The 23907-nt window shown below is 42.8% G+C and overlaps 3 protein-coding genes across 8 annotated transcripts; 1 reads left to right on the top strand and 2 right to left on the bottom strand.

The window, feature by feature from the left end:
* Positions 1-5092: 5092 nt before the first annotated feature.
* Positions 5093-13830, bottom strand: LOC125720691 (fibroblast growth factor 2-like). 2 transcript variants are annotated; one of them, XM_048996439.1, is made up of 3 exons: positions 13502-13830; positions 10845-10948; positions 5093-7418 (listed from the first exon to the last, which is right to left on the bottom strand). In XM_048996439.1, exons 1-3 carry the CDS (start codon positions 13677-13679, stop codon positions 7236-7238), a joined length of 465 nt encoding a protein of 154 aa, XP_048852396.1. In that variant the 5' UTR covers positions 13680-13830; the 3' UTR covers positions 5093-7235. The 2 variants fall into 2 exon arrangements, with proteins under 2 accessions (XP_048852396.1, XP_048852395.1); XM_048996438.1 differs by having other exon boundaries at positions 5093-7421; positions 13502-13821.
* Positions 13831-15212: 1382 nt separating this feature from the next.
* bbs12 (Bardet-Biedl syndrome 12) lies at positions 15213-21184 on the bottom strand. 5 transcript variants are annotated; one of them, XM_048996626.1, is made up of 2 exons: positions 21105-21184; positions 15213-18122 (listed from the first exon to the last, which is right to left on the bottom strand). In XM_048996626.1, the coding sequence occupies exon 2, from the start codon at positions 18120-18122 to the stop codon at positions 16104-16106; it is 2019 nt and encodes a 672-aa protein (XP_048852583.1). In that variant the 5' UTR covers positions 21105-21184; the 3' UTR covers positions 15213-16103. The 5 variants fall into 5 exon arrangements, with proteins under 5 accessions (XP_048852583.1, XP_048852584.1, XP_048852587.1 ...); XM_048996627.1 differs by having other exon boundaries at positions 20969-21165; XM_048996630.1 differs by lacking the exon at positions 21105-21184 and adding an exon at positions 20623-20954.
* A 174-nt stretch (positions 21185-21358) lies between these two features.
* cetn4 (centrin 4) lies at positions 21359-23351 on the top strand. The gene is made up of 5 exons (XM_048996633.1): positions 21359-21525; positions 22153-22308; positions 22609-22737; positions 22844-22981; positions 23090-23351. The coding sequence occupies exons 1-5, from the start codon at positions 21523-21525 to the stop codon at positions 23177-23179; spliced, it is 516 nt and encodes a 171-aa protein (XP_048852590.1). The 5' UTR covers positions 21359-21522; the 3' UTR covers positions 23180-23351.
* Positions 23352-23907: the final 556 nt, after the last annotated feature.

Raw genomic sequence — 23907 nt, 5'->3', positions numbered from 1 at the left:
TTCATTGATTGTGGCTCCCGAGTGCCATTCTTTCTATACTGTATAGGTGGTTAATCTTGTTTCTTAGCCTCCTGTTAACTGACTTAAATAAATAATTAATTATTTATGTCAAGTAACAAATCGTGAGGTTTTTAATTGTGACTCAGTGTAATTTGCTGCAGCCATGCCTAAAATGATACAGCCTGTAGTGTCATGAAGGAAGAGTTGGAGGCCAGCTGTCATCTTCTGGCTTAAACACCGGTAATTCCACACGCCTTACTGCTGGCCCCTTTCCTCATCCCACGGCGTGCAGAACGCGCTCCAGGAAACTGCGTTCCCTAACCCTATAATGACAGCTTCCAAGTTTAAACGTGCTCTGGGATCGCAGTGACATGGCTTTCCACACGGAGGGCCAAGCGGGAGTTTGACGCCCCCAAACCCGCCCCTGGATTTCAGAGGACAGCTGAGGATTAACAGATGTGGAAAAAATGCCATTGATATGGTTCAGGCCTTAGTGTCTCCACACTACAACAAGTTCCCCAAGCCTGACTGTGACACATAGATATTTACATATCTACATAGATATTTTTAATAAAGCCAGACATCTTCTGCCTACTCCTTTCATAAAATCTAGGACTGTCAGTTACACGACTTTTGGCTCAACTTTTGCCACTTTATGTTTCTCATTTAGTAGATCGATGGATGATACAGAGGTAATTTTAATAATACTTTTCGCTGATTCCCCAAACCTTTTACTCATTTTCTATAAACCATACAACACAACTTTCTATCCTGCATTTGTATCCACGTTGCCTTAAATGCAATTTCTGTATATTGCACGCATTGTTGAGAGTGAAACTTTCAGTCACTGTTTCATTGCATTGTATGCACCGCGTGTATGTCTAATGTATGACACATAAACTCGAAACACGAAACCTGAAATATGAAACTCTTTATGCACTTATAGTCTTGTCTTGACGCTTTCCTCCATAACCTTAAACATGTGAAAAAAATCTGAAAGATGCTCATCCTAAGCAGTAAAATGAAGAAAAATACCTTTATCTGGACATACCCATAGCGAAAAAATGTACATACACAAAAACAAGTATTTGCCTTACAAAGTTCACCAAAATATGTCAACACAAAAAGAAACACTGATCTGTACGAAACATAATCTCAAAAGAGTTTGAAGTTAATCACTGTAATGAACTGCACAATTAACAGTCGATGAAAACCGTCAGAATTCAAAAGGGCAAACACAGAATTACAGGCGAAAAGTTGTAAATGATCACTGCCAGATGTGGAGTTGCCCTTCAGTAGTTAATCGACTTTATAAATCTACGAAAACAAGTTCCACATACCCCGGCCGTTTCTGGGCACTCAAAAAGACTCCTCAAAAGACTCCCTCCATAATTAGGAGAGCTCCCTCTCTTCATCCTAAATCCTTTTGAGCAATTAAGCAGCATTTAAAAAGAAACATTATTAGAGCTTCTCCATAACGTTTGTTAGGATCAAGTACTGCGTTGTATAGATTTCTTTGAGGTCATAGGAACACTAAGATATTTCCCTGGGGTGCTAATAACTATAAGTATAGACACCATTTTCCGAAACATCCTGGACAGGGTAAGAGGGGAGGGGTGGAGTCTATCCCAGGCCGCATAGGGTGTAAGGCTGAGGTGCATCTTGGGTGGGATACCAGTACACCAGAGGGAAAAACAGACTCCACCTAGCCTAACTGTATGCCTGCATGCATGGAGTGCGGTAGGAATCCTGACACACTGTGTGATGTAGTACTGATACACTGTGTGGTGTAGTGCTGATACACGGTGTAATGTAATACTGATACACTGTGTGGTGTAGTGCTGATACACGGTGTAATGTAATACTGATACACTGTGTAATGTAGTGCTGATACACTGTGTGATGTAGTACTGATACACTGTGTAATGTAGTGCTGATACACGGTGTGATGTAGTACTGATACACTGTGTGATGTAGTACTGATACACTGTGTGATGTAGTACTCATACACTGTGTAGTGTAGTATTGGCATACTGTGCAGTGTAGTACTGGCATACTGTGTAGTGTGGTATTGGTATACTGTGCAGTGTAGTACTGGCATACTGTGTAGTGTGGTATTGGCATACTGTGTAGTGTAGTATTGGCATACTGTGTAGTGTAGTATTGGTATACTGTGTAGTGTAGTATTGGCATACTGTGTAGTGTGGTATTGGTATACTGTGTAGTGTAGTATTGGTATACTGTGTAGTGTGGTATTGGTATACTGTGTAGTGTAGGGCTTGTACCCTGTGCCTAAAGCAGGGAAGGAAATAAAAAATAAAAATGGCATACCAATGTTTTTAAGTAAGTGTGCTTCCTCATCTGTCTACACCATGCTTTTATCCCTGCTCTCTTAAGATTACACTTAGAATTCTCTAGAAATCTCTGTCTAACATTCACATAAAAAGCTCTGTGGTGTCTGGAGAATGTTCTGAGACATCCAAGTAATGACTTTGAATAACCTGATAATATATAAGACGTTTTGGGTCTTCAAAGATCAACATTTTCCCCACAGTTTGTGTCCTACATTCTCACAACCCAGAGACAATCTGCTGATATAGTACAGAGTGTTTAAAATGTTAATATGAAAACTGTTGCATAAGCAGAGATGAAACCGCACAGACTGCATTGTGTCTTGCCGCCAGCCATGAGTACCTATCTTCACCTTTCCTCCCAAATGTCAAAATACCCTGCCGAGTAAGCACCGTCTGGTTGTGTGTTCAGCACTTTGAGCCAGAAATAATAGGCTAGTTAAATCTAATGCTCTTTGACGGAAGTGGTGCAAGGGATCCAGAAATGGTTTTGCCGACTCTTTTGAAATATTTATCTATTGCTACAGTATTTGCTCCCCTTTTGTTGCTGTCATGTTCATAATTATTGCATGCAGGTGTAAGCAAGCTTGATGACAGAGAAGAAAATCGCCGTTCTCCTAATTGGCTGTCGCTTAATGTGCGTTGTAAGCAGCGCACATGCATATGGGAACAATTCTCTCTTTCAAGTTGAGTTGAGTTAAACCTCATCCATGTGGACACCCCCCCCCCCCCCCCCACACACACACACACACAGACACACTCATAGGGAAAAGAGTAATTTCCCGGAGATGGTGGCCAGACCAGCTGGGAGATGGGGGACGGGAGATTGTTCTAGATGAGGTCTAATCTTTACCGTAACCTGCTTTAGTGTAAGAACCCAACACTGCATGGCGACAATCGCTAGGCTTTTGGCAGCTACACTCTAGCTAGAAACCCTCTCTGATATCAACTCTAAGTACATTACTTTATTTTATTGTCTTTCATTTTGTCAACAGTCTTGATTGACCTTGCTTGTTTTACATGACACCCAAAACTAAATTTCTCGTATATGAAATATACTTTTACGATATGAAGCATTCTGATTCTAATTCTGATTTCCACCAGTGCTGTGATGTATCTCAACTGAAGAAGTAAAACCTTGGCTTGGGAAGATACAAAAAAAATCCCAGAAAATTTCCCCAGAGTCGCTGGTTTATTGTGTGGGCATAGAACCGTTTTCAGTCATGAATTTCGCCGGAAACACCTTTTGTTCGCTGTGACGGTGCCGAGGCCGGAGTCATTTGGAGCGCCGTGCCCTGAAACCTCATGTAACCCTCCGTTGCTGTGTCTCGAGATTTAGCTACAAGCTAAAATGATAACAGCATTGCTGCCACACACCTGCATGGCTGGGGAGTTGAATCGTGCCTCCACTCTGTGTGTAAAGATTCTATACTTCATTCTTCAATCATACGCGTACAGGTACATTACTTTGCTTCTGTTTGCATATGCCATCTTATTGCCCGTTTGAGAGATACAGACACGAATATATACCACAGGGCAAAAAATGGGCCGAACCCAAAATTGTAAAATATTAAGCTTTTAATGGTCTTAACAAAAACACAAGGTACCACTTTGCAATAAGGCTCCCTTTCGCCACTTGTAAATGGTAGTAAGTCATTAATAAAAAGCAAACTGTGTTTTAACTTGTTTGAAATTGTCTATTAATAACTTACAAAGTGATAATAAGCAGATTATCCATCCATCCATTTTCCAAACTGCTTATCCTACTGGGTTGTGGGGGGTCCGGAGCCTATACTGGAAGCAATGGGCATGAGGCAGGGAACAATCCAGGATGGGGGGCCAGCCCATCGCAGGGCACACTCACACACCTATGGGCAATTTAGTAACTGCAATTAGCCTCAGGATGTTTTTGGACTGTGGGGGGAAACCAGAGTACCCGGAGGAAACCCCACGACGACATGGGGAGAACATGCAAACTCCACAGACATGTAACCCAGGCGGAGACTCGAACCCGGGTCCCAGAGGTGTGAGGCGACAGTGCTAACCACTGCACCACCATGCCGCCCCATACAGTGCTAACCACTGCACCACCATGCCGCCCTAAGCAGATTATAAACTATTCATAAACTCTTTACTCTTTTTCATTTATCCGGTGATCCTAGACCATTTCAGGGGTCCACTGGCCTTGCTGAAGGGCCAATAGGGGATGTGACTATTCCTTTGTGGATGGGATTTGAACCAATGACCTTCTGATTATAGGTAGAACCCACTGAGACACATGTAACACACCACCACCCCCAGCATGCGCAGCTTTCCAATGGTACTATAGCACAAGGTACTATGTTAACCGGTGTCTCTATATCATGTGCATACGTTTGGCCGGTGTACAGTACCACATGGTACTATGTTAACCGGTGTCTCTATATCATGTGCATACGTTTGGCCGGTGTACAGTACCACATGGTACTATGTTAACCGGTGTCTCTATATCATGTGCATACGTTTGGCCGGTGTACAGTACCACATGGTACTATGTTAACCGGTGTCTCTATATCATGTGCATACGTTTGGCCGGTGTACAGTACCACATGGTACTATGTTAACCGGTGTCTCTATGTCATGTGCATATGTTTGGCCGGTGTACAGTACCACATGCTCCAGGCCCTGGTACAAGCTTGTTCTGAATCAGTGGCTGTCAGATGGATCCAATGAGATTGAATAAAAGACACTGAAATCTCAGATTTGTATTTATTTTTTCACTTTTATTGATAATATATCCCCCACAAAGGCAAAGGAAAGGCACTATAAGCAGGGCGGCACATTACACAGGCACAAGTAGAAAGAGCTTCATCTAAGCACAGGAAGAAAAGCTCATATGTAACACTGGCTGTATTTTGTAAGACAAAAAAAAACAACTGTGACTGAACAAGACAAGTACATGTTTAGGATAATTTATCTAGCAGCATTTGATTGTTCAAATATCAAATATCAAAGCCGGGTGGAAAATAGTTTAAATAATAAGCAGTAGCACACTGAATTGCATAGTTTTACACTGACATCACATTTTAACTATTTTACTTTTAATGAGCATTAAAACCAGGCTGGTTACATTTTATACGAGACATATACCCTGGTATATTTTTCATTTAAAATATTATAAGAATATTAAAATCTGTACTTAATATAAAATATCTCGAAGTTCCCGTAAAACTGTCGAAAATAAAAATGCTCCCTAAAAAATCTATACAGTTTTCTTTACCTTATATGGACATTTCAAATGAGTAAGGTTGGTTAAATAGACAGACTCAATTTTCTGACATTTTGAATTAGTCTAGTGCCCCCTACTGTACCTTTTTGGTTTTGCTTGTCTGCTTCTTGCATGCCTTGTAATGAGTTATGGTTACTAGTGCAAAGAACGTCTGCGCAGAACAGCTCTGAAAAGGGCCACTGTCATATTAAGATGTTATCAACTACTCTGATGAATGGCTTCCCTTGTGGTTTCATGACCTGAATTTATTGTTGCAAACAGAATTTGTGTTTTAATATGTTATACTTATTGAATAAGCAGTGGATTGCACACATCTTATTAATAATTGAAAAAAAATCACTTCCTTTATGTGTTTCTCTTCTGCCACTATTTGAAGATGGAGGGGGATTATGTAAACGAGTGGAAAAGCAATTATTAAACCTTTATTTCAAATCAAAAGCTGCAGCAGCTGTTTGTAGATAATTAATATATTGACTCAACAATCTTATTGCTGATTGACCCATAAAAAATACAGTAATACATCGTCATCATCGTCATCATCATCATCATCGTCATCATCATCATCATCGTCATCGTCATCATCATCGTCATCATCATCGTCATCGTCATCATCATCATCACCGTCATCATCATCATTATCGTCATCATCATTATCGTCATCATTATCGGCCCTTCACTTCTCCATGTAATAGTTGCAGTGAATAGCAATCAATTAGGATGGTACCCAGTCACTAAATCTTTGGGCTCCTCTAAGTCCACTCCAGCTATAGACGCAATCCTAGAATTAGAATCCTAGAATCCTAGATCCTAGAATTTCCTGGGCTGTGAGGGAATTTAAACCATCATCAGTTTTCCCAAGTAAAGTTTTACCAAGGGCCTCTCAAAGGCTGAGCTGCCCTGAAATGTACCTTAAAGAAATTAATCAAATCCAAAACATACTAAGAATTTAACGAAACGTTCTATGAAACATTCCCTTCAAGATCGAAAGTAACTTAAAAATTAGGCCAGAAACAAATGTAAAAACTTTTCATGTTCGTCTCTCTATATAAAATGTTGATTAAAGCAGAAAATGTGGAAAATTTGAGCTGTCTAGTCCTCATACAAAAAATCAGCATTACAAGTGGTATAAAAAGATTATACAGGTTTCATTTTCATCACAGTAATTGATGCTTCAAGGACACCTGCTGGAACTTTCTCATGCAGACTGGCCCGGAGCAGCATGGACAACAGTCTACCAACAAATTCTTATGAGTGAAAACAACTTCATTGTTTTCTGTATAATCTATTTGACAACTTTTTATTGCTCTCCTAACTGTGTTACTCTGTGTACATTCAGCCATCGAATGACTCAAGATATGAAAATGAAACTGTACTATAAATATGTACATAAAGACATACTATGTATTTTAAACAGTTATTTAGAAGTTCACATTCTACTAATGTTTATAAAACTGCTGTCAGATAATCTCTTCAGTGCCTGTCAGCTGACGTGCTGTACGGAATTCCCACCACGCTTCTCTTACAGTTTCTACTTCAACAGTACCGCTGACACAGTAGCTAACAATACACCAGGTATTACTCTGATACAGTCGGCCCCAACGGCTTCCCCAGTACGATCAGCTCATGGCTGACATTGGAAGAAAAAGGATGGCCTTCTGACCAGGTCCGGTTCTGGATCCCAGCTTGTACTGCCCAGTCCGTTTCAGTGCCACATACCAGTTTGGATGCTCCTGGGACCGATATGTGTTGTAGTTGTTGGACTCCAGCCTCTCAAAGAAGTAGCATTCATCTGTTGCTCGCTTCTTAAATAGAACAGAACAGAACACTGCACAGTCAGCCACCGATACTATACTAAAAAAACAAGTGAAGGTTTTTTTTAGCATTTATCTATACGTTAAAGAAGACCTGCATTGTTTTATTTTAATTATAATTCAAAGTCAAAGCAAAGAACTGCATTTAAGCTACATGATAATAATTTTGAGACAGGACACTTTTCATTGTTAACATAATATAATGTCAGCGTGGGGCCGTTCTCCTGGGTGGGGGATTATTTCTGGGCAGCTTGTACCCTTTCTTTCTCCTCACTACTGCAGGGAGATCGAGCCAAACCCAAGGAGCCAAAATGGCTAATATACCTCAACATGGAACCCCAATATATAAATAAACGTCTCAAATTATTCTTTTTTCCTGAAAAAAAGGACCAAAACATGGCGATAAAAAGAATCACTCACCCTTCCCACAAAAGTGAGCAAGAAAAAAAAATGGCTTTCCTGCACCAGAAGATACTAGGATCTGCTCCCGGAAGAAGAACACATTCAAGTCCCTAATTCAGCATCTGCAGGAGACTTTCTGACATCTGGCTCAGGTCTGTGTCACCAAGGCCAATGGGGTCCCTGCCGGGGCCTTCAAACCGCCAGGGACTTCAAACCTCCGCGGCCTTCAAACCTCCGCGGCCTTCAAACCGCCACGGCCTTCAAACCGCCGCGGCCTTCAAACCGCCAGGGCCTTCAAACCGCCAGGGCCTTCAAACCGCCGCGGCCTTCAAACCTCCGCGGCCTTCAAACCGCCAGGGCCTTCAAACCGGCGCGGCCTTCAAACCGCCAGGGCCTTCAAACCGCCGCGGCCTTCAAACCGCCGCGGCCTTCAAACCTCCGCGGCCTTCAAACCGCCAGGGCCTTCAAACCGCCGCGGCCTTCAAACCGCCAGGGCCTTCAAACCGCCAGGGCCTTCAAACCGCCGCGGCCTTAAAACCGCCAGGGCCTTCAAACCTCCGCGGCCTTCAAACCGCCGTGGCCTTAAAACCGCCAGGGCCTTCAAACCTCCGCGGCCTTCAAACCGCCGCGGCCTTCAAACCTCCGCGGCCTTCAAACCGCCAGGACCTTCAAACCGCCGCAGCCTTCAAACCGCCACAGCCTTCAAACCAGAGCTATTCCCAACTTTTCTTCCCGCTCAAAGTAGTTTCCAAGCCCACTGAGGATAGACTTAATTTGCTTAACGGAACATAATCTCATTTTCCACTGGTTTACACACAGAAAACATTAACAGTTCATCAACTGCTGTTCAAGAAAACTGTAGTATGTATGAGTTCTCCGCAGAAATAGGCTTCCAAGATAGATAACGGAATGCAATTAACATTATGTGAAGGATTTATTATAATTACTAATTGGAAGGAATCAGAAGGCTACTGTAGCCATAATAAAATCTGCCTCAAGCTGCACCAAAGAAAAACAGTACGAGGGAGTAAAATCCAGAGTGCGGATTAAATTATTAATCATGAATATATATTTGAAAGATTCATAAAGATTAAAGATTAAAAAGATTAAAAGGAAGATAATCTTATAAAAAAATATGAAAAAGAGCAAAGCAATTGATAATGAAAAATGGTTTTGGTAACATTGTTGGCTATTCAACTTGGCATTCAAATGAGGGCAGTAGCGTAGAAGTTAGTATTTATGTGGGATCTTCTGAGATTTGAGATTTATATTTGAATTTAAAGCCAAGCTGAAATTGAAATTGATCATGAAAGTGAAGTGAAACGTTTTTCAGAGCAGGTTTTTAGTGAATACTCTGCTTGGTCCTACCTCCGTGCCCCATACCACAGGAGCCTATGACTACTTACGTTATGATACATACAAGTTGTGTGTCGAGGGCTTAAAAATGAGCCGAACATCGAAACGGAAATAGAAAATGATGCGTTAAATATGGCAGTGCACTGAGGAACTTGGACTTTGTCTAAAAATGAAGTCCAAGAAACCCAAGGAAGTCTGTCAGTGGGAAGGAAGGGAAAGGAGCTAGAAGAAGCTGAGGGAATGACGATTATGTTCATCACTCATTATCTTGAAAGAGCATGAAGCATGCTGATAAGGAGTGGCATAATGTGAATGCACCGTCAGGTATCACTACGCTTATCATACAGATGCAGAATAATCCGGTAATATGTGGCATATCCAGAGAAATGCACAGTCAGTCAGGTAGCCTTAGGAATTGTCAAGCATAATTCGTATGGTTTGGAGAAGCGCACATCATTTGTTAAACTGGGAATCTCTTACAGCTAAGAAAACCGGTCACCTGGCTCCTCGCCCCAGAGGGTGTGAGGAACATAAGTGAGCTTCTCAGAAACCACGAGCTTCCTGCCATGACCAAGCTGCCTCTGACCGTCATGTCCATGCTGAGCAAGGTGAGGGTCGACCTCATGATTTCAGCCTCACACAATAAGCAGTTAAAACCCAAACACCAGAGATAGGTGTGGCAGCATTAGGCTTTTATATATAGATAAATCTCTGTCAGCATGTAAACATCTATGAGTCATACTAACCCAACTTTCACTTCTTTCATAATAAAGGCTGTACAAGGCACAGGTATCCATATAACAGCTACATGGCTTCATTTAGCCTGAGCATCCAGACTCAGACATCAGATATACCAGCGGGCAGGGCTGTCAAAGAGATAGACTCTGTAGTTTTTAACGGAAGTGAGTCATAGTATGGCCCATTCAGTTTGTGATGCAAGTTGTGAGTCTTAGCATTGATCACTATCACAATAGCTATTTACTCAATGTCTACAAAATGGTCATAAATAGGCAGATAAGTTTGTTCTCTATTTCTAAGTAGTACAGATTACAAAAGTCTGACTTCTGGAAATTACTGGTACTGTTTCTAGGGCTACTTTGTTCACCTGATTTGAGTCAAAGGGTCACAGGAAGTTTACAAGCTAAACCCCAAGCAGGTGAGTTGGTGCTTTGGCACGGACTGGGTGTGGAGATTCCTTTGGAGAATATGCACCTCTATAATTCTTGACAGCTACATTAGGAAAATCCAAAAGAACCCCCTCCATCCCAGTTAGTTAAAAAGACATCCTGGCAAAACTCCGAGGACCATGAAGAACGAACATTGTAACATACTGCACTGATTTTGTTGATGCGGACAATGAAATCATAGCAAGAAAATCTCCTCTGGGCATCATCTGAAGAACAGCCGGAATTCCTGAGCAGAGCCCAAGTCCTGCTTGCCAGAGTCAAAGACCGACTTTAAAGATTGTTTTTTTAGCTGTTAATAAGTAAGCAAAAGAAAGAGCATAAGAATATCTGAAGAATCATATTGTGGGTAACTTCCAATTTTTGGTTTATTATGACCTATAATAACCTAAATATGAACTAATTACAACAGGTTCAAACCTTTTCTTCTTAACAGTCAGACAAGTGTAAAGGGAATGCATCATTATCTTACCGTTCCAAAGAGTCTCCCATCGTCGTTCATGGCCAGATAACGGCTGGATGAAACGCCCTTGATTACTACGACCCCAATTGAGGTTGCTTGGATCTGCAGCTTAACTGAAAAATAAGTTGTTTTTACGAATGAGAAGTTCAGATACAAAATATGAATGGCATTGTCTTCCTTTATTCTAAAACTGCCATTAAACAAATTAACAGGCTTGACTGAATGTTCAGAAACACACGTACATGCATGTACATTCTCCATTTGACTTTAAAAATGTTTTTATAGATGCAGACATTTAGGGACTGCCGGACGAGAACGTGCAGAAGTGCCAGTGGATTCTGCAGGACCCTCTACTTCACATTCGGGTTGAGGTTTCAGGATGTTTGCCTTGGCGGACGGGATCAGCTCCAGTTCCGTCACTGGGAATGTGTGCATGAATCCATCTGTAATGCTTTACAGTGACTAATACACATTTATAGCATGGAAGCAGCAAACATATTGGAATACGAAGTATCATCCGATGGAGAATTTGATGTAGCTCTACATACTAGGGCCTGGTGAAAAGTTCATCTGAAGAGCCGTAGAGGAAAGCAATTAAGACAATTAAGTTCTTTTTTTAAAGACCAAAGGTTGTGACTATCTTTCTCTTTGTTCCTTGGTTGAGAATTTCAGTTTAATCATTTCCACTCAACACGTGAGGACTGAGAGGATGCAGAAAACAGGCAATTGCAGACGAGGGACATGTCTGTCAGCGGGCGGGGGGCCACCTGCTGCTCCAGGCAGGCTGAGCGCGGCGATGGCAGGGACGGAGCTTGTGGGAAGGCGCTGTGTAAGGGCTGCTCTTTGCAGCTTCACCCACGCAAACGATTTTCTTTTTCCTACTCCTACTCTTATAAGCGTTCCGTTACGGACGAGTGAACGAACGCCCTTTTTCGCTCGTCATATGAGGTTAGGCCTTCCGACTGGAAGATGACCTTTTTTTGGTTTGAGAAGGGGGAAGAAGGGAAGGGGGGCATTTTTCATGCTTTTTCAACAATATATGGAAAACAGCAGTTGTCAATGTGGCTAATAGTGACAATTTCCAATTTGCACAAGAATTGCTACAGAAAATGGAGATAATAGAGGTGCTGTTTTACATCATTACTGCCTCATAGTTTAGGCAAAGGAATTGTGACTAAGTTTTATAAATAAATAGTACTTTCTGATTTAACATCCTTTTTCTATTACAGCTTCCTATTGCTGCATCCTCTTGGCTTCCAAACCAAGGCCCTGGTGAGATTTGGAACTGAAGAGATCTAAAACGCATCGGAAAAAAGATAAACATTGGTTTTCAAGAACGAGCTAATTGCCGTGTGACGTCGAGCAACCGATAACTGATCATAAACAGCTGATTTCCAGGAAACACCATAACAATCTTAAATTACGTGTCACACTATTGTGTGGAGACCTCTATTAAGAGATTAAATTTCCATATTCAGGCCATGATCAAATTTATTTGCCCTACATATAGAATCGGCAAAAACAAAACCTTTACCTTCCTGTTCCCTTTTATTAATGCAACAGATAATGCATAACAAAATGTACTGAAGAAATACTAAATTGTTTATTAATGTTTAAAATGCCATGCCTTTCCTTTTGGGATCGCTGCTTGCTGTGTTGCTGCCGAGCACAGATGTTTCACGCTTCTGCACTTACAGGTAAGACAGGTCTGCGTGCTTGAAAGCAGTCAGCATGGTGTTCAGGTATATTCCTCTGCAGCACTGACACTATTGCAGCCAGAAACACAAGAGCACCTAAAAGTTCCCTTCTTGTGAAACACCTTCACTAACTCAATAAAGAGACTAAAGGGAGCATGAGCCTCTCCCACAAGTTCTACTAGCTCTTGCAACCACTGCAATACTTAAAAGGTCCCATTTTCCCACAATGCACTTCCTGTAGGTCAACATACACATAACAGCTAGGAACATATGTGAGGGTTTCTCTAATGTATTAAAGACTAACTGTGATATTAGCTGATCATATCCAAACAAACAGTAGGGTGTTTCCTTTCATTGCTAATCATTATATTGTCTTTATGCAACTGTTATTCCGTATAATATAGGCAAGCAAATATCGATTACTAAAATATTCTTATAAACCTTCACACTAAATTCACACCGAAATAGTGTAAGCTGCAAACTTCCAGAACAAACCAGATGGATCTGGTTTAGAGACAGATGCGGCTAATGCTGAGTTCCGTTCTGAGTGTGTGTGTCAGGCCAGGAACAAACACATGTTACTCTGTCTTCCAGCTCATTTCATCATGCTTAGCAAATACTTGCGTGATAATCATCACAGTTTCAGGCTGTGCGTGTTACAGTCAGGTGTGCGCACACCAAAATATAGGACACACATCACTAGAAAATCCCTTTACATTTTCAATCCTGACCGCTATAAAGTACACAGCCTACTTACTTATATTAGCGAGGTGTCAGTGCACAGAGGGACAATGAATTTTAAAATTAGAGAGACACTTTTTATGATATTGCTGGGAACATGTTTTCTGCTAGATGAATTATGGATGCAGATTTCCCGGGACAGATGACATCAGCCAAGGTGTTTGCGTGTGCCCTCTGTTTTGATACCCGGCTCTGCTTACACTCGGATGAGCGAATGAAATCACTTACTGTGAGTGTCGGTTTTCTCCCGAGTCCCATCCACCCTCCCGTCTGCGTTGATCCTTAGGAAGTAGCCTCCGTTCTTACAGTACAGCTTCTTGAGTTCCTTGAAGGTGCTGGGGAGGAACGAGCCACTTCCTCCGTCTTCGGGTGCGGCAGGGAGTGTGGTGATTCCCCCGGCAGCCATCTCCCATCCACCGCTGTCCACCCCGCCCCCCCAGCCCCCGGCCTGCTCTATTCGGCGCCCACAGGCTGAGGGTCGCTCTGCTCAGAGCCGGATCTGCCCTCTGCTCACTCTGTGCTGCAGTGTTCAGCCCCTCTGCTGGTCGGATGAGAGCCTAGAGTCTGTGTAATGTTGCCCAGCTGGTCCTCGGTGCGCCTGCGCATGCCAAACAACATTCCCTCCCTCCCCCTCTCTCCCCCTCTCTCTCTCTTTCACTTAACTGGCTCACCTAACCCAGTGCCAGAACTGAGAGGGGGCAACTTAGTAAACACTGCTGCGTCACATGACCCCACAGCGACCCTAAGTCCTGGGTGGGTGTTGGGTGACATCATCAGGTCTGGGTGGAGGGACACGCATGTGGCCCACCGCTTCCTTCAGCCTACCTGCTATATAACAAGAGCTTCATACCACATGTTGGACAACACAAGAGTGGTTTTGGAGAAACCTTTAGAGAAGCGAATCGGTATATCTGCAGAGGGATGAGAAGAGATGAGCTTTGGGATGGTACCAGATGTGAACAATTTGATAGGTGTAGAGGAGTCATTCATAAGCTATAGTCACAGCTAGAGAAAGGTGACCAAGACAGAAAGGGTAACTATCAGGTCAGCTAGTTTAACATGCAAGGAACACACTATAAATAAATGTCAGAATATTCTAAGAAATATATTGGTTGGAAGATGAAATATACACTATATGTGTGCGTGTATATATACTGATAGTGTTTTATTCACAGTACAATATGCTAAATAAGTGCTTTATTAACTGGCTGAATTCTGGAATGCAAACAAATGTCAGTGTGCGACTGATAAAAAGACTAATATTTCATGAAAAAAAACTAAGGTTTTTCACAGGAAATTATGTGCTCGTGGCCCATTAGGTTGCCCTGCGTTGCTCACGTTTCCGTGGGCAGGTGTGGCAAGAAAGCTGTTACACTGGGTGGAACTTCTTATAAGAATGCAGTGTCCCCATCGTGACCTTGCAGATACTTCCATACTCCAGTCTCACATACTATTTTGTTCCTTCGTGTGAAATCAAAGAACATTACAACAAAGCACTGGAAATTAATAGGTACTATCAAATGCGTCACGTGGGCTGTGTGTGCTGTGATTGACTGGCATTCCATCAGCTCCCCTTTATATTAACCACATGCATCTGTAACGGTCCTCCTCAGTAAAACGGAGCCAAATTATTTTATTTTTACAACTGAATATTCCAGCCACACCCATCCCCCAAGTTTGCGAAACAAACACTGACTTGGCAACATCAGAATGTTTATTTAATATCAGAAAATCTTTGTGCATTGAAGAAGCATGCTTACTATTCAGCTGATAAATAATATTTAAGAAAGACTTTGGCATATTGTATCATTTAGCTGTACTAAAATAGTTCAGATTTACCATAATTTCTTGATGTATCATCATTTTTGTAGGAGAAAAAGACAAGACAAGCTGTTGAAAAGAATGCATGAAAAAGGAAACTGGTGTAATGATGCCCAGACATGAATAAAAGTGCTTTAATTATGCAAACACATAATTAGTTACAACGCATAATACACATAACACATAATATACATAACATATAATATACATAACATATAATACACATACCGCCTCATCAAAAAGGGAACCTTACTCCCATTTACCTCTTTATTTATCAGATATTAACACTTATTGTAGCCACATGTTCTTTTAATAAACAATAAAGTATGTTAATATTAGTGAGTGACTTATAGATAAAATGTTGTTAAACTCAATGACCCCCCCAGTTTGTAATTAACCATCATGATCATTTTGCCACTGAATTCATAAGTAAAAACAGTTACCATGTATCACGAAAAAGCATTCAATTTAGCCGTTATCAACACAAAATACAACAAAAAGAACTCCGTAACACAGAATTTTGAGGACTTTCAACACTACAGAAACAAAACTATTAATATTCCCTGAGTGATTCAACAGCATCTCCAGGTTGTAATCATTATTCGGTGTTACTGGTCTACAACTTATGTGTTTGCGTTCTGCTTATGTTAGCTGCTCCGCTCAAAACCACAACTTTGTCTCCCTCTATTGGCCAAAAAGATTCCAAAGTGAAATTACGGAAATAGGGAAAGCCAACGTGACAAGGAAGTCCTAATTCCATTTCCTAATTCAAAGGAATTTAATAAAATAATCAGGAACTGGTTTCATTAATTTGGTGACTGTCAACCTGTCTGTCTTTCTACAATTAATACGTTTCAATTCAAAACCAATACAAATCATGAATACTTTTAGCTGGCATTTAATGTCAAATGTCAAATCCTGTCCATGAAAAATGTATTTTTTGGGTGTTGGGATTTATTTATTTTTTTATCTGACATATTCACTACATGAAATGCTTTATTTATTAGCTTTACAGCAGCAGAAAATCCTCGAGCCCCTGTATATCGGTGGTGGAGATGCCAGTGATAATCTCCATATCTGTCTGAAGCACTGTTAGCACCAAGCCCAGTGCTCTCCTCCAGGCCTCCAGCTTTACAGTTACGTTGTCATAAATGGCTGGGGTTTGCCCATCACCTACGCCCTGCCTTGAGGGTTGCTCCTGGAAGCCACTCAGCTGGGTTGACCTTGAAGCCTCGAGCCTCAGCTCCTGCCCAAGGACGGTACAGGCTTCCAGCTCTGAAGGGCACTCGCCTGTGCTGAACATCAGCATGGCAACGTAATCCACCCAGCCACGAGACATGCGTCGCAACACGCTTGATCTGTAGGGACTGTGTCCCCTTGGAGCACATGTGAACCCCATTCCGCTGTTACGCTCCTGCGTGACATTATCTTCTGCTGCTTCCAAGAGGTGTTTGACGCAGAGCATTTCAGTTACGCCAGCTCCCGAAAGGAGCTTCCTGTCCAGGAGAGCATGGTGCAGCCGGTAGGCGCAACCCCAAAAGCAGTCCTCCAAGGCTTGCAGCTTGGCCTGCACGGCACTCGCAATGACCACTGTGACCAGCGCCGATCCGACTGCCCCGATTCTCACACCCACAGCCCTGTGTCTCTTTGATCTTCTCTGACCTTCTGGGCCGCCCCAGAAGGTCACCTGCACGCCACCACCAACACAAAGCTCACACAACTGCGTTGCGTAAGTCACTGGTATTGCTCCTGTCGCTTTGGCGAAGTCCTTCAAAACTTCGGGTCTCACCCGCTCAACGATGAGGACGCTGTGCTGGAAGCAGTCCTCGGCCAGATCTTTAGACACGACCCCATTCACCAGAAGCACGTTCACCTTCAGCTGGAGCAGCATTTCGGAAACATCAGCCACCCACTTATCTCCCCTGCTTGGCTTCATCGGGTTCAAACTTCCACAGATGTTTCTGATGTCAGAGGGCTTGTTGTAGCCCAGATGGCGGTACTTCTCACTCAAATCTCCGCTGATGAGGGCGACATGGAGATTCTGATCCTTCAGGCGATCGATTATGGAAGCCTGCTCCACAGGCATAAAGGTGACCAATCCCGATGCCACACATGAGCACTCCTCTGAGAAGCCAGGCAGCAAGCATGTGACCAGTTTACTGACATCGAACACGCATTTACTAAAATCTCCACATCTTGCGTTCTCTGTTTGAATCCTGCTCGCCTCTGTGACTAACTTCATTAAGCTATCACTACCATGGCAGACGGTATTTGCAAGGAAGGCAATGTCTCGGTATTCAAAATTGTGCCGAGGCAAGAACGATGACTCAATTGACCTTTCGCAGCCCGCTTCTGCCCCAGTGGTCTCCTCTTTTTGACTGAAATGTCTACTGTGTCTCAGTTTTAGATTGTGTCTAATCATTATGGGAAACTTGTTATCTTGACGAGATCTCCCAGCCAGGCACCTAGACTGGCTTACACCTTCAGCTGACAAATGAGAAAAGCAAGTAGCAACAGAAACGTCCTGTGACCCATTTGATACTCTTTCAGAACACTGGTCAGAAGCAACTGTTGAATTCTCCTGCCTTCTTGGTCCACAACCAACAGGGCGAACGACCTCCTTGAGGGGCACACAGCTCATCTGACAGGCCTCAGAGCACAATTCCAGGCCCTCCGTCATGGACGAGACAACATCATGCACAGGGATACCTTCATGGAGGCATTCCAGAGCTGCCGCGCTCCATGCCCCCACCATAAACGCCAGGGTCGCTGTCCCTGTGTGGAAGCTTTTCAGATGGGCTTGCACCGTCTCCAGGAACAGCTGCGCTACTGCACAGCCGGTGTCCATGCTTTCCAGCAGCCGCAGGGGAGAGCACGCCAGCGTGGACCCACCGTCATCCTTATCTACCACGAACTTGTACCTTTTCTCAGGGCCTAGGAAGGAGCGTGCAGAGGCTGCCAGCGTCACCAGCTGCTGCAGCCCCACATGGCGTGGGTGGCGGACGACCCTGCACCCATACACCGACATCTGAAGGCAAACACAGAAAATCAGAGAGCAGCACTCTCATGCACGTAGAAGTACATAAAAACCACCTTCAGTGACTCATCAGCACTCCTGAAATCAATCAGATGATAATTGTATTCTTAACACTGATAAACAAGCAAATTAATTAACGGACACCACTTATCCACAAAAACACCACGAAAACCTGAATGACTTGTAGTTTTTTTTAATGAACGGGAAAATAGAAAATGTAATGGGTCTACTATTGTAAAATATATATATATATATAAAATGCTGATATATAGGTGAATGATATGAACATGAAGAAACAGGACGAATTTCAAGTAATTGCAAATCCATGAGACTGCCATTGTGTCGCTAAATTGGGTAACTCCATGCAGCATTTTAGGTCTGTGTAAATTAAGGTAAGAAAGATAATTTACATCACTATCAACATTCTCAGCCATAAATTCATTTGCGAGCCGGCCACTCTTGACAATTTGCATTTCTGTGCTGACTGAACATGTCATTTAAAGAGCATACATTACTACACGCCTGCCTCGTGCCCATTGCTTCCGGGATAGGCTCCGGACCCCCCACTACCCAGTAGGATAAGCGGTTTGGAAAGTGGATGGATGGACATTGCTACACTTAACTGACCCACGGGCTTTGTGATGGAGAAGCCTCTCAAATGGAAGGAATACGAACTGCAAAACCATGCAAAACACCTTTAGCGCATACAGAAGGCAGCCGTCCAACTTGTGACTTAAGGTAAATTTATGGACCTAATTAGGGATTTCATACCAAAGGGGGTTTTAATTATTCTTAATTTATAATTGCAATTGCTATTTTTTTAATTTACAATATCTCTCTTTGAATACACAGCAAGGACCATGTAATAAATTGCCCCACTTAGACTTACAGTCCACTCACTGCACTGTGTTATCAGCAGTCATGCTACCTGTTGTCCAGCCCATCTTAAGCTAAGCAGGTTTGGACCAGGCCAGTACTTCGCTGGGAGACCAACTAGGAAATCTGGGTTACTGCTGGAAGAGGTGTTGGTGTGGCCAACCGGTTAGTCCATCCTGTGGTCTGTGTGGATCCCAGTGCCCCAGTGCAGTGACAGGGACACTGTGGCCAACCGGTTAGTCCATCCTGTGGTCTGTGTGGATCCCAGTGCCCCAGTGCAGTGACAGAGACACTGTGGCCAACCGGTTAGTCCATCCTGTGGTCTGTGTGGATCCCAGTGCCCCAGTGCAGTGACAGGGACACTGTGGCCAACCGGTTAGTCCATCCTGTGGTCTGTGTGGATCCCAGTGCCCCAGTGCAGTGACAGGGACACTGTGGCCAACCGGTTAGTCCATCCTGTGGTCTGTGTAGATCCCAGTGCCCCAGTGCAGTGACAAGGACACTGTGGCCAACAGGTTAGTCCATACTGTGGTCTGTGTGGATCCCAATGCCCCAGTGCAGTGACAGGGACACTGTGGCCAACAGGTTAGTCCATCCTGTGGTCTGTGTGGATCCCAGTGCCCCAGTGCAGTGACAGGGACACTGTGGCCAACAGGTTAGTCCATCCTGTTGTCTGTGTAGATCCCAGTGCCCCAGTGCAGTGACAGGGACACTGTGGCCAACCGGTTAGTCCATCCTGTGGTCTGTGTGGATCCCAATGCCCCAGTGCAGTGACAGGGACACTGTGATGTAACAATGGTACCGTCCTTTGGATGGGACATCAAACCAAGGTCCTGCCTCTAAGGGATCCAGTGATGCCCTTATGCCCACTGCCATGGCCTCCTAATCATCCCTGTATCTATTTGAGGAATTCCAACTGGAATTCACCACCACCATAGCTACTGTGTGGAGAGCGTACTGGCCCAGACTGAATGGCTGCCGGCGCATCATCCAGGTGGGGGCTACACGGTGGTGGGGGTTGAAATGGCTCCCCATTAGTCCTGTAAAGTGCTTTGGGTGTCTTGAAAAGCGCTGTATAAATGTAACATTCATATCTTTAATCATTATGCCACCTACAGGCAGAATACTAAAAACAGTCATTTATGCACTAGGGTGAACTGAAAGTCCCACGGAGAGACTGTGTTCGTACATGTATGTGCCCTGTGATGGACTCGAATCCTATCCAGGGCGTATCCCAGCCCTGTGTCCCGTGATGGACTGGCATCCCATCCAGGGCGCATCCCAGCCCTGTGCCCCGTGATGGACTGGCATCCCATCCAGGGCGCATCCCAGCCCTGTGTCCCGTGATGGACTGGCATCCCATCCAGGGCGCATCCCAGCCCTGTGCCCCGTGATGGACTGGCATCCCATCCAGGGCGCATCCCAGCCCTGTGCCCCGTGATGGACTGCCATCCCATCCAGGGCACATCCCAGCCCTGTGCCCCGTGATCGACTGGCATCCCATCCAGGGCGAATCCCAGCCCTGTGCCCCGTGATGGACTGGCATCCCATCCAGGGCGTATTCCAGCCCTGTGCCCTGTGATGGACTGGCATCCCATCCAGGGTGTACCCCTACCGTGTGCCTTAAGCGGTCTCAGACATGATCCCCAGCAATTCTGTACTGAATGGATCAAAAGTGGTTTAAAACGCAAAATTCATAATAGTATTACATTTAAATTAATTACAATTAGAAGGGTAAGTTCTTGTTTTGTTTTCGGTCCAATCATGTGCATATGAAGAGCTCAAAGCAATATGACTAGATGCCAAGTCGAATATCTCTTACAAACACTCTGCTGTTTAAATCCCAGCTTTAAACGCCGCATGAGACTACTTAAATAAATAACAATTAAACGAGCCTCATAACTGCAATACATTCAGTATCCAGCTAGCTAACTGGATACCTTTTGTTTCAGTAGCCATACCTCGCAGTAGTTGGAACGCTAGTGCCTGGATACCTATTCAGGTTTGCACTTTAGCAGACGCGAACACCAGCCCAAGAAATACTAATTTTATGCTTCTCATTACAATATCAACGTTTATCTCACGAAGGAAACGCACCTTTCTCCCCGGTAGCGAAGTTCATGTTTCAGCCGATTTTGTTAGATTAGAGTAGCAGTGACGCATGCGCACAAGCATCCTGGCGGCAACTCGCCAACGCGTTGCCAGGAAACTGAGAAGCCAAATACAACCTAACATGCTGTTTCTCCCGCCCCCTTCGTAATTGACAATTGGTAAAAAAAAAATGCATATTGCCGGAAGAAGCGGAAAATCTCTCTTTCTATTGACCAAAGGCCTTGTCGATTAAATTGAGTTTGACGGTCTGCAGCTAAAGTTTTCTGTTAATCAAATACTCCGTTTTGTTTACTACTGGCTTTCGTGAGTTCGAGGTTGCTATAAACAACAAGCTAATAAGTTCTAAATATTAAATTAATATTATTTGATTAGCTAGCTACACTTTGGAGCAATACGTATAAACATGGTAGGTAATTAATATTGATTAATGTTAAATTAATGTACACCGCGTTGGATCATTATTTCAGCCAGCTAGCTAGAACACGGCGTAACTAGTTACTTCAGGTAGCTAAAATGCATTTTTTTTACCTTTAACATGGTTTTAGAAGCTCGACCTCGTTAAGAGCATGACATATTCATTAAACTTAATACGTATGAACTGTGTATTCATGCCTCCTATTCTTGTAAAGCACTGCTCTAGCTGACTTTATTGTTGACGTAATTTTATATATTATAACAGTTATTATACTGTGCCCGTATTCCAATAAGCCTGAGAAATGAACGCATTGTTGAGGAATTAGTGAGCCTCAGTTTTACAATCGTTGACCCTTAATTTATTTAGATTTGCCCGTTTGTATTGCATCCAGCTAGACTGGCATCTGTTCATTTCTGTTACTGGTTACCCATCTCTGGGTTGCGCATTTGCTGATTAGTTCTGCTGCACGTAATGTTTAATATTTTATACCTACACCACACGGTAAACTGATATATATATCCGTGTGTATATATATATATATATATATATATATATATATATATATATAAATTAACGCATATGTGGACTTGTTAATCTGTTGACATCGCTGTTGCCAAGGCATCCAGCTACAAGAAGCCCGGCGTTGCCCTGCACCAGAGGAAAAAAGCCGCTTCCAAACCTGATCTAACCGAGGAGCAAAAGCAAGAGATACGGGAAGCCTTTGATCTGTTTGACACAGATGGTTCAGGAACCATAGATGTCAAGGAGCTGAAGGTCTGGTTAATACAGCAATATCATCATCATTATTATTATTTTTAAATAAATCTATTTAAGCAGTTTAAATGTGTCTGGGACTACAGCAATTGTGGTTTTGATTGTTACTGCCTTGTGAGCGTGTCTCAATCCTTTCATTTTCCATCGTCTTATTTAGTACAGGGTCAATTTATAAAGTTTCATACCTGAAGCTAATCTGCAAATCAGCACAAGTCGCATTATTGTCTAACGTCAGAGTAAATCTCTGTGTTGCATGCACTTGTTTGTGGATTGTGTGAAATCGGCACCTTCCCTCTGCAGGTTGCCATGCGGGCCCTCGGCTTTGAACCCAAGAAAGAGGAAATAAAGAAGATGATCTCTGACATTGATAAGGAGGGATCAGGGACTATCGATTTTAATGACTTCTTGAGCATGATGACACAGAAAATGGTGATTTTGTGTCAGCCCAACATTCAAACATTGATTTTCTCTGATAAATGTTTTTTTCCACATGTGCCTGGAAACTCATTTCAACGTATGTTTCAATTGTGACTAGAGTGAAAAAGACTCAAAAGAAGAAATCCTTAAGGCTTTCCGCTTGTTTGATGACGACGGCACCGGGAAAATTTCTTTCAAAAACCTGAAAAGAGTTGCCAAAGAACTTGGAGAGAATTTATCGGATGAGGAACTGCAAGTAGGTTCACACGATGTTAAACCTTACATTTAAAATGATCATTTCTATACATAGTGTGACAAAAGTTTCTAAACTGTATAAATCAACTAAATATTTTTGTTCATTAAGGAAATGATTGATGAAGCAGACCGTGATGGAGATGGGGAAATTAATGAAGAAGAATTTCTACGAATAATGAAGAAGACGAGTCTATATTAATGAGGTGTGAAATAATAATTTGGAAGGTCTTTCTTACAATATTATGCACTTTGTGTTTGTATCTGATATTTTATGTAGTTTTCTAAAAATATTCTGTCTTTTGTACTGATTTTTTGAAACATTTCCTGCACTCGAGGTGAAATTCTGAAGATAAATAAAAAACTTTTCTGAATCCTGGTATCTTTCTTGGTGATGTGTGACCCAGTGGCATGTATGTTTCTCCAAAACATGTTTTTTAATTGACAGGTTTAAATTTGCATTAACATTATTCATGTTATTAATTAAGCACACAGTCACACAATTTCCTGCAAGAAATATAAGCAGTAGAATAGGTGGTTGTACAGAAGAGGATAGTCACTTTCCACTTGGCACCATGACTTCTTAAATACAGGTCATTTCCGCCAATGGCTTTCCAGCTACAGCTGGTCAACCACAAGTGAAGTGATTGTGCGAAGGTCAATTGTAGTGGTAGGTCACCCAAACACAGGAAGAGACCTGATACCCCAACATCAATACCCAACCTGAATTGCAGCGAATCTCACCACCAATGTTCCAGAGTAAAGGCTATTATGGCAACAATGAGTCAGTCACCTTCATGTTATAACCTTTGGTTTCCGAATATGATGTTGCGCAACTGGTATCTACATATTTTTGGCCATGAAGTGTATATTTGAATACCAGCCATTCTAACATAAGCTCTGACTTCGTAAGCTTAAAGGATAGTTCTA

This window comes from Brienomyrus brachyistius, chromosome 25 (assembly GCF_023856365.1).
Source record: "Brienomyrus brachyistius isolate T26 chromosome 25, BBRACH_0.4, whole genome shotgun sequence".
Classification (NCBI taxonomy): domain Eukaryota; kingdom Metazoa; phylum Chordata; class Actinopteri; order Osteoglossiformes; family Mormyridae; genus Brienomyrus; species Brienomyrus brachyistius.
The sequence above is the reverse complement of the archived record's forward strand: the minus strand, read 5'-3'. Positions and strand labels throughout refer to the sequence as shown.